General features: G+C 61.5%; 2 protein-coding genes across 2 annotated transcripts in view; one reads left to right on the plus strand and one right to left on the minus strand.

The window, feature by feature from the left end:
* The window catches only part of LOC109306994 (E3 ubiquitin-protein ligase HECTD3-like), a 20,796-nt gene extending 19,166 nt beyond the window's left edge, over positions 1-1,630 (minus strand). The window contains exon 1 of the mRNA XM_019530618.1: positions 1,607-1,630. Within this exon, the coding sequence (XP_019386163.1) occupies positions 1,607-1,630 (24 nt within the window). The remainder of the gene's footprint in view (positions 1-1,606) is intronic.
* Positions 1,631-1,863: 233 nt separating this feature from the next.
* UROD (uroporphyrinogen decarboxylase) lies at positions 1,864-9,338 on the plus strand. Its single transcript, XM_019531327.1, has 10 exons — positions 1,864-1,994; positions 5,325-5,437; positions 5,638-5,717; positions 5,892-5,954; positions 6,072-6,269; positions 7,005-7,166; positions 7,419-7,556; positions 8,342-8,442; positions 8,743-8,809; positions 9,024-9,338. The coding sequence occupies exons 1-10, from the start codon at positions 1,972-1,974 to the stop codon at positions 9,186-9,188; spliced, it is 1,110 nt and encodes a 369-aa protein (XP_019386872.1). The 5' UTR covers positions 1,864-1,971; the 3' UTR covers positions 9,189-9,338.
* The last annotated feature ends 959 nt before the right edge of the window (positions 9,339-10,297 follow it).

Consider the following 10,297-nt stretch of genomic DNA (forward strand, 5'->3'; position numbering starts at 1 on the left):
GAGGGGAGGGCGGGCTCTGCGCCGACCGGAAGCTGCACGTGCTACCGTGCATCTGGGCGGGAAGCGGCACCGCCCCTGCGCTCTGCGCCTGCGCGGCACCGGTTACCAAGGAGAGGCGCCCGGCGCGCCGGCCGAGAGCGGTTTACAGGCACAGACGTTAAAGAAAGAGCTCGGAAGGGGCCGCGCTCACAGGATGGCCAACCACAAGTTTCAGGCACAAACATCAAAAAAGAAGAGCTCAGGAGAGGGCTCGGAGGGGAGCAAGTTTCAGGCACAATTCTGAGGCACAAACATTAAAGAAAGAGAGATGAGGAGGGGGCCGTGCCCCAAAGCTGGGCGAGAACAATTTTTGGGCACAAATTTTTTAAAAAGGGCGAGCTGGAGGAGGGCTCGTGCCTGAAGGCCGGACAAGAACACGTTTCAGGCAGAGACGCCCTTCTTCAGGCCTGGGGAAGGGGTTTGTGCCCAAAAGCTGCCCAAGAACAATTTCCCCGAGTATTTAGTTGGTCGACCAGCTACACGCAGACCCTGGTGTGCCCCTGGCCTCGGAGCAGCACCCCGAAACACGGCGTGGATCTCGCGCAGCCCGCGCCTGGCAGGGAGGAAGCGGTGCGGCCCTCTGGGCTCCTGGTTCAGGGGCAACACCTTTTATGAGACCAGCTGAAAAACAAGTCTCAAAAGAAAGGATCTTTTTCTGCAAGCTTTTGGGCACACGCGCCCTTCCTCGGGCTCAGGAAGATCTAAAGATGGTAAGAAGTCCCCTGGGTAGAAAACAGACTTGATTTTTGCGGGGAGGAAGCTGCAGGTGGAAGGCAGACAAGGTTATTTGGGTAAATGTGATTTTTCTATTAGGCCAACTAAATCGTTGGGAAAGTTGTTCTCGGCTAGCTTTCGGGCACGCTCTTCCTCAGGGAACAAGGCGTTTTGGGCTGGGCTGGCAGGGTCTGGGCCCCTACCTGCGGCACTCGCTGCACCAGGGGACGCGTGGAAGAGGAGCCCCAGCCCCTTCTCCAAGCCCAGAGTTGTGCAGCAGCCGAATGAGCTGCTCAGGGTGGCAGGAGGCTGAAATCAGCTCCTTCCCTGTCCCCTTTTCAAAGCGGCTCTTTCCGCCCTTCGGCGCTGAAGAGCTGGCCACGGCCTCTCAAACGCGTCTGGACTGATCAAAAAGATCTAACCCTGGGTCACAAATCAAGTCGCCTGCGGGGAATAAAGAGCTGGGTTTGGGCTGGGCGTCCGGGGTGGGTTCCTCCTCGGGCACCAAGCCCCACTTCTCCTTGCGCAGTCACTTGGGCGAGGGCAGCAGGGACGGGGACCTGGGAACGGTAAGTACTTGCAGAGGCTGCAGGGGAGGCCTGTCAAGATCCCCAGCCATCCCAGTGTTCTCTGATTTAAAAACAATCCCCAGTTTTCAGGTTAAAAACAGTAACCACAAATCCACATTTTTCCATGATCAAAATGAAACACCATGCACGCACGTGCACAGACATTTCATTTTGAACCTGCCCCAGACCCACCCAAGGGCTGGTTCAAAATGAAATGTCTGTGCACGCGCGTGCATGGGTGGGTCTGGGGCAGGCTGCAGGAGACGGGGGTGACCACTCTGCACCTGCTGCATGCCCGGGGCACCCATGCTGGGCTCTGGGCTGCAGGGAGAGGGGCAGGGCTGCACGGCCTCGCTCTGCTGGCTGAGCCCTCGCGCACTCGCTGCACCTCAGCCGCGCACGCGCGCCACCCCGCTTTGCCTTCCCTTCTTTGTGCAGCGCCACTACACCAGGCTTTACGGTAACCTCCGCTCGGCTCAGGCGGCGCGTGGCCGCCTTGCTCCTGGCGCGAGGTCCTGCAGGCACTGCGTGAGGCAGCTAAAGAGAACCCGGAAGTAGCGGGCAGGCCTCGCCTGGGGGCGTGGCCTACCGCCAAGATGGCGGCGCCCACAGTGCGTATGGGGGCGTGACCAGCGCAGAGCGCGGGAGCATGGAGGAGAACGGGCCGCGGCGGTGAGTGCCTGGGGGCGGGGAGCACCCTCTCCGAGCTCGCAGGTGACACCTAGTTATGGGGCAGAGTTAACACACGGGAGGGCAGGGAGCAGATACAAGTTAAATCAATGGTTGGAACAACTATAATCTATGAAGGAGTGCTGGGATCATAATACCGCAGCCGGATATCTATCCAACCTCCTCTTGAAGACCCCCTTGGCCCATTCCAGAGCCTGGGAGCCCTAACCGTAAAGTAACCCCACCTGATATGGAGCCCACGTCCCAAAGCTTTCTCAGGGTTTTTGAAAAATGGATTTATTGTGAATTGGGATGAACAGGAAAACACGCGGGAGACTTCTCCAAGGGACAGTTTCAATCAGCACTTCATTTCCGGTTCGACCGCATTTAGCATTGATATCACACAAGAGGATAAGGGGGGGGGAAAGGCCATTTCAAAACCCAAAAGAAGCCAACGGTGGAAATGGGGCTTGTCAGTGGTATCCTCAATTTTTCTGGTGGTGCGATCCCAGCCCAATCCGCCAGACTTGATGAAGCGTTTTAATTTACGGGGCATTGCATATTGTGGCAGCGTGAGTCTGCAGCAGAGGGAGTCTCTCCTGGTTTCACTCAGCTGGTGTCTTACGGCCCTTCCTGACTTGCCTCATAGCCTCTGTTTCTGCTGTCCCTGTTAAATCTTTCACAGAGCAGCAGGCCGGAGACATGTGCTGAAAGGATGGAGGAAATGTAGTCGTAAAACCTCACTGTGGCAGGGGGCTGGGGGCAGCTGCAGGCTTGCACTGACTAGCAGGTGGACTGCACCCCGGTGACTCTGGGCACTGTGCCCTGGGCAGTGCGGGGTCTGCGCCCAAGCCTGGTTCCTCCAGGAAGGTCTTGTCTGCCCTCCTCTCGCTGTGCCAGGAGGCTGTCACATATTTTATAATTATAAAAAACCCAGGCTTCCTTAAGAAAGAGCTGAATCCCCCATGGGGCTGGGAGACTCTGGCCACATGGCGATGAAACCAACCCTCACTCTTGTCCCAGCCCACAGGGGCCCTGATCACCTCCCAGGTCTGCACAGCTGAGATAGGGAGTCTTGCCCACAGCCCATGGAGCAGGGAGGGCCCAGGAGGGCCCGAGGCAGAGCGCGTTGGCCCAGGCTGGGGCCTGCCCTTCCTGAGATAACTCCAGGCACTGGGGGTAGGAGCCGCCGCTGCTGCAGATAACTTAATCAGCTGGGGCCCTGCAAACGGTTCCATCATCTCCAAGCCACGAGGAAAGGGGGCATGTGGTCCGCAACCTCAGCGTAGCTAGAGGGGGGAAGGCAGACAAGGGGGTGACAGCAATTGCAGTCGGGCATCCCTGGCTTATCTTCACCTCTTCCAAACTCTGCTTAATACCTTCAGGGAGGGGAGGGAAGTCCCATAGCAGCTGCTGTTACAGGGCTTCCTGCTGGACTGGGCACGGAGGCATTTGTGCTGCTTTGGCCTTGTGTGTGAGTATTGGTGGGGTGCCATAAAGCTAAGTCCTTTCTGCCAGGCTGGGTAGGAGCACCCCCGGGTCACATCCAGGCAGTGAAGCCTGGTGTCCTGCCCAGCCTCTTCTCACCATGCCAAGAGCTTCCCAGGCCTGGAGGGATGTGGCTCTGCTGCTGGGAACGGCTCTGGAGCAGGCAATGCTGGGCCCCCTGCACGGTGCAGCCAGCAATGCACAGCCTGACCAAGACACTGGGGCAGGCGAGATCCTGCCTTGGGGGGCACAGGGCAGAGGCTGCTTACCTCCAGTGCATGGTGACAGTTTGGAGCCAGCATCATGCAGTGTGAGCAAAGGAGGGTGTGTGTCCCTGCAGCCTGGGGGACTCCAAACTGGGGTGGCTATGGGGACTGGGCAGCCGGGAGCAGGGGCTGGGGCATGATGCCCCTCATGCCCCACATCCACGGTAGGATTGTTCTCTCTGTGCTGGAGGGTCCTGGCCTCCTTTCCTGCCAGTGAGCAGAGGTGAAGGCCAGTGCCCTGGGAATGGGGGCACTGGTTCTACTGGAGCCAGAACCCTGCAGAGACTGTCCTGGGAGGAGAGGGTGGCTTCTAGGCTCTCTTATTAGAGAACTTGGCTGCCCTGCTCCCCTGGACCATGGGCTGGGGATGGGCAGACAGGTCTGGGCTCTCAGCCAATTTACCCTGCGGTAAATTTACACCAAACTTTGGGGCAGAGCATCCACGCCAGATGACAGGCGGGTATTCCACGCTGACCTGGACAGGCTTAGCAAATGGGCAGACGAGAACCTGATGGTGTTTAACACCAAAAAATGCAAGGTCCTCCACCTTGGGAGGAAAAACCTGCAGCTTTCTTATAGGCTCGACAGTGCTACGCTGGCTAGCACTATGGATGAAAGGGACTTGGGGGTCATCATTGACCACAGGATGAACATGAGCCTGCAATGCGATGCTGCGGCTAGTAAAGCAACCGAAATGCTGGCGTGCATCCATAGATGCTTCTCAGTCAAATCCTGGGACGTCATTCTCCCCTTGTACTCGGCCTTGGTGAGGCCGCAGCTGGAGTACTGCGTCCAGTTTTGGGCTCCACAATTCAAAAAGGATGTGGAGAAGCTGGTGAGAGTCCAGAGGAGAGCCACGCGCATGATCAGAGGTCAGGAAACCAGATCTTACGATGACAGGCTGAGAGCCATGGGACTCTTTAGCCTGGAAAAGCGCGGGCTCAGGGGTGATCTGATGGCCACCTATAAGTTTATCAGGGGTGACCACCAGTACCTGGGGGAACGTCTGTTCACCAGAGCGCCCCAAGGGGTGACGAGCTCAAACGGTCACAAACTCCTGCAAGACCGTTTCAGGCTGGACATAAGGAAGAATTTCTTTGCTGTCCGAGCCCCCGAGGTCTGGAACAGTCTGCCAGCCGAGGCGGCTCAAGCACCGACACTGAACACCTTCAAGAGTAAATTGGATGCTTATCTTGCTGGGATCCTATGACCCCAGCTGACTTCCTGCCCCTGGGGTGGGGGGCTGGACTCGATGATCTCCCGAGGTCCCTTCCAGCCCGAATGTCTACAAAATCTATGTAGGGGCAGAGGGACTGCCCTGGAAGGGTGGGGTAGGCCTGGCCTCCCTCCCCAGCCTGATCGCACCCCCCAGCCCCGCCCAGTCTGGGGGTAAGGCTGGGGTCAGCCTGGGTTCACTGGCAGAGAGAGCGCGGGACTTACCCCAGATCATGTCAGCAGTGGGGCATGTGGCAGCCCTGGCTGGCTCCCCCACTCTGCTCCGGGTGGGAGGTTGGACGGGCTCTCCCACTCCTCAGGGGGCATTTCACTCCAGCACGGTGACTGTCATCCTCTGTTTCAGCCCTGAGGGATTCCCCGAGCTGAAGAATGACACGTTCCTGAGGGCGGCGAGAGGAGACAAGACAGAGTACACGCCCGTCTGGTGCATGCGGCAGGCCGGGCGCTACCTCCCAGGTGGGGTGTCAACTGGTTGGTGGGGATGGGGGGTGCCCGCAGGGCAGCGGGCTGTGGGTTGGGAGCCACCAAATCTCCATCCTTCCCTCTGCACCCCACCTCTGGGCATGCCCCGGCCGAGACATCCACCACCTCAGCCACAGAACATCCCACTTGCCCCCTGGGGTGTTGGGCACCTGGCTGAGCCCCTCTGTTTGCAGAGTTTCGTGAGACCCGTGCCACCCAGGACTTCTTTGCCACCTGCCGAAGCCCCAAGACGTGCTGCGAGCTGACCCTGCAGGTGAGGGACAGGAGCCAGGCCACTCGTCATGGAGGCCTAAACCAGCCCTCAGCTCTAGGTGTAGAGGGTGATGGGGCTGGATACCCAGGGGAAGAGCTCCCCGAGCCTGGGGGCAGAGACTGCTGGGAAGTCATGCTGCTCTGGGTGCCTCCCTCACCCTGAGTCTTCCTGCAGCCGCTAAGGCGATTTCCCTTGGATGCGGCCATCATCTTCTCGGACATCCTAGTGGTGCCCCAGGTATGCGCAGGGGCTCGCAGAAGGAAGCAGGGAGCTGGGAGCTGATGCCGTTGGAGGAATGCGGCACAGGCGCCAGCTGCGGCTGCTTCCTCACGCAGCCTCCATCCTCCCCACCAGGCACTGGGTATGGAAGTGGTGATGGTCCCCGGCAAAGGGCCCACCTTCCCAGAGCCCCTGAAGGAGGTGGAGGACCTGCTGAAGCTGCGGCCGAAGGTGGACGTGGCAGCGGAGCTGGGCTACGTCTTTGAGGCCATCACGCTCACGCGGCACCGCCTGGAAGGCAAGGTGCCGCTCATCGGCTTCTCTGGCGCTCCAGTGAGTCCCAATCCTGTGCCTCTCAGCATGGGCAACAGGAGGTGCTTGTGCCCCAGGTGGGGCAGGCAGCCTGGCTCCCTGCCCCAACTGTGGCTCTGGGTGGCACCAAGGGTCCTGCCAATGTCCTGCCCCTGCGAGTTAGGAAGAAGTTCATTACAATACACCCAAGAGACTACAGCCCCCATTGCAGAGGAAAGTGAACCCTCTGCCCCCCAGGCTGCACCAAGGCTATACAGTCACCTTGCTGGGGTCGTTTGACCCCAGCACTCTTTCCTGCCACGGCAGGGGTTGGACTTGATGATCTGCTCAGGTCCCTTCCAACCCTACTAATTGTGAAACTGTGAACCCAACTGTGGGGTCAGGTCCCTTCCTACCCCAGTGCAGCATCAGTCTGAGCCTGAACACAGAGGCGAGACCCTCCAGCCAGGACCCTGCAGGGTCGGTGCCAGCAGGAGCATCGGCACAGCTCCGTCCCCAGCCAGGGCTGCAGCAGCACCCAGCGCCTCGGGGGGAGGCTTAAAAACCCCCTGAAGAAAAAGGCGGGGGGCACCAGCACAGCTCAGAAGCCTGGGAGTTACCCAACACCCTTCACTGTGCCCTGTAACCCGGCCCCTTCCCTTCTCCTCATCCCACAGACGGGGGCGGCTCTGCTGGGTGCTGGGGTGAGGCCCCCTGCCCTTCCTGGCACCGCTCCTCACGCTGCTGCCGCTGCCTCTGTCTCTGCTCCTTGCCCAGTGGACGCTCATGTCCTACATGATCGAGGGTGGCGGCTCGAACACCATGGCCAAGGCCAAGGCCTGGTTGTATCGGCACCCCGAGGCCAGCCACCGCCTCCTGCGCCTCCTGGCGGACCTCATCGTGCAATACCTGGTGGGGCAAGTGGCGGCCGGCGCACAGGTTAGTCTCCCCCGGGAAGTGGGGCAGCTCTGGGGGAGGTTCGGGTCATTGCCAAGCCTGACTGGGATTCTGGGGCGCAAACCACCCTGGAGCCTTGAACCCTAAGGACTTGTCCCTGGGGTGTGGGTGGGCTAAAGCGTCTGTGAGCCTAAAGGGTTAAAGCTGCTGGGGATGGAGGAGAAGGGGGTCCTGGGAGCCATGAGGGGCTGGGCCGAGGGAGACCCAAGCCAATACCCACCTCTACTCCGGCAGGCGCTGCAGCTGTTTGAGTCCCACGCTGGACACCTGGGCCCGGAGCAGTTTGGGGAGTTTGCCCTGCCCTACCTGCGGGACATCGCGCAGCGGGTGAAGAGCAGGCTGGAGGAGGCTGCCCTGCCTGCCGTGCCCATGGTGAGGTGACTGGCTGGGCTGCCAGCAGCATGGGGGCAGGGGACGGCGCTGCCCTCGCTGGCAGGGACAGGCCCTGCCTGTGGCTGCAGGGGAGGCCGTGTCCAGGCCCTGCTTCCCTCTGCCAGTGGCCCTGCCTTCTCTCCCCACCCCACGCCGGTGCTGCTACCCCAGCTCTCCACGGGGAGGCAGCAGTGGTGTGAGGAAGCCGCGGCATCCCCGGCACTGGTCCTGGGGCCAAGCTAGTGTCTAGCAGAACCTGCCTGTAGGCCGCCCCGGGGTCATGGGGGGTGCCTGAGCCCTGCGGGGCAGGGGGAGAAGGTGGTTCCTGGGCTGCGGATCTGAGCTGGGGCAGCTGCCCACAACCTCTGTTGCCACAGCTGCAGGGGCTCTCGAACGGCCCCGCTCTGGGCCAGGCCTTGGCCTACGTTGGGCTGGTCACCTAAGCCAGCCCAGCGTGGTTTCCTGTTAGACTTCTCATCCCACTTGACACCTGAGCCCCCTCTGCCATGTGGGTCGGTCACTGACTGGCAGCTGCTCTGCCTCGGTTTCCCTGACCATGGGCTGAGTGCATGGCCTCCTCTCCTCGGCAGGTGTTTGCTGGTCTGGGGGCCAGGGCTGTCTCTCCCTACGCAGCACGGGAGCTCAGGCCTGCAGCCGCCTCTCCCATCGCTCCCGGGAGGGTGGATGGGCTGAGCAGACAAGGCGGGTGCTTGGCTGGCAGCAGAGGGAGCCCATCGTGCCCAAGCCCTGTGACTGACCCAGGCTCCTTGTCTTTCTCCGCCCAGATTGTCTTTGCCAAGGACGCGCACTATGCGCTGGAGGAGCTGGCGCAGTCCGGCTATGACGTGGTCGGCCTTGACTGGACCATCCAGCCCCGGGAAGCGCGGTATGATTCCTGCCCAGCTGGGGCAAGTGTGTGTGGGCAGTGCTACCTGCCTGGCACCAGCCCCCGCTCCTTCCTGTGCTGCAGAGAGGCCACAGCACTGCCAGGGTTTTGGGCCGGGAGGTGGGTCCAAGCCATCCTGGGGGCCAGTGCGGGGCCCTCTTTGCAGCTGGGGTGGACTCAGGCAGGGTTGGGGTACATGCAGGCTGCTCGGCCCCGTCTGGAGCCCTGGGCGATAGCAGGGACCTGGAGACACATCTCATCCCCCAGCCGTGCGCAGGGACTCACCTGCTTCTCTTGCAGGGAGCGGACAGGCCTGTGCGTGACCCTCCAAGGCAACCTGGACCCTTGTGCCCTCTACGCACCCAAGGTAGGGAACGGAGGCTCCCTTTCCCTCAGGGGCAGGTTGCCTCCCCCTGCCTCAGCTTCCCTGCATCCAGGGTGTGGAGGGTATCCGTGTCCCAGGTCTGGGGAAAAGGGCAGCACAGTTTTCCGAGACCTAGAGAAGGAGAAGCAGAGCCTGGCCACCACCCTGCCAGGGCCAGGGCTGCATGGGGGTAACAATGTCGCCCTTGCACGGCCAGGAGCGGATCGGGGAGCTGGTGAAAACGATGCTCGAAGGGTTTGGGACCCAGCGCTACATTGCCAACCTGGGTCATGGACTGTACCCCGACGTGAGCCCCGAGCATGTGGGTGCCTTCGTGGAAGCTGTGCACACACACTCCCGCCACCTCAGCCGGCACAAGTGACCCTGCCTGGCCACGGGACCCGACACTGCCCCGGGGCCGCCGTGCCTGGGGGAAGACCAGTGGGACCAAAACCCATCCCGGCTCCCCCCATTGGACCACGGCAGCAGGGGCCGGGTCGTATCAGCTCAGCATTAAATCTGGTCGTGATGATATGGTCTTCCCTCCTCTTCTCCTCTGGCGGGTGTGAGCAGGGTGTGCCTGGTGCTTCCTTGCACCCCAAGTTAAGGCAGGGGGCTGAGCTCCCCCGACATAGGCACCACCACCTCCTGTGGCTGCTGGTGTCTGAACGCCTGCCCCCCAGCTGCACCACTGGGCCCATGAGGGCAGGGGAAGCTGAGCTTCAGGTGGGCAGATGCTGGCATGAGGGCACCGTTGTGCTGCTGCCAGCTCTGCTGCACGGCCACAGTAGGTCCCAAAAGCCCCACGCTGCCTGTCTGTCACCAGAGCCAATGCCAGCTTCCCCAGGGCAGGGCTTGCAAAGCTGGCCACAGGCCGCTGTGCCCTGTTGGCGCTGCAGCTCGGGGGGCGGGTGGAGATGGGGTTCTGCCTTGTGCCCAGAGCAGAGCAAGCCTGGCACCCAGCCCCCAGCAGACTGCACGCACACGATGTTCCCCGAGTGCCAGGGTCTGGGTCCATGCCAGATAAACGGGATGTGCCTGGAGCTATCGTGCTCCCGGTGATTCCCATAAGCCAAACACAGGCAGCAGGGCCCAGATGGGGAGCAGGGCAGTGTCCTTGGGGTAGGCCAGAGCCTTGCAGCTAGCATGTGCTGCTGCTGGTCACAGCCCAAGCCTAGAAGTCACCCCTTCCCCTTGCCCGAAACCCAGAGCAGCCTCCACCCCATCGCCCCTCCACAGCGACAGGTCCGGCCAGCTCTGCCTCGGCTGCAGTGCTTAGCGCTGCAGTACCCAAGCCCAGCTCCTCTTCGCCCGCTGGCCCAGCTGGCTGAGCCACCCCAGGAAAAGGAGGGGAGCTGCTCCTGTGATGGAGCCTGGCACGCAGACCCTGTGCTGGCTGGTAGCATCTGCCACGTGCTCCCAGGGCCCCACTCTGCTTGCCAGGGTCCCTGGTGGAGCAAGCTGGCTGCAGAAAGCAGTGCCCATGCCCAG

The sequence above is a fragment of the Crocodylus porosus genome, unplaced genomic scaffold (genome assembly GCF_001723895.1).
Source record: "Crocodylus porosus isolate Cpor-Errol unplaced genomic scaffold, CroPor_comp1, whole genome shotgun sequence".
Classification (NCBI taxonomy): Eukaryota; Metazoa; Chordata; order Crocodylia; family Crocodylidae; genus Crocodylus; species Crocodylus porosus.

What these genes read in the sequence shown, in the direction of transcription:
- UROD (XM_019531327.1), top strand. Translation starts at nt 1,972, where the DNA reads ATGGAGGAGAACGGGCCGCGGCG. An exon ending in GCTGCGAGCTGACCCTGCAG is followed by an intron (nt 5,718 to 5,891) that starts GTGAGGGACAGG and finishes GTCTTCCTGCAG; the next exon opens with CCGCTAAGGCGATTTCCCTT. An exon ending in CCCTGCCTGCCGTGCCCATG is followed by an intron (nt 7,557 to 8,341) that starts GTGAGGTGACTG and finishes TTCTCCGCCCAG; the next exon opens with ATTGTCTTTGCCAAGGACGC.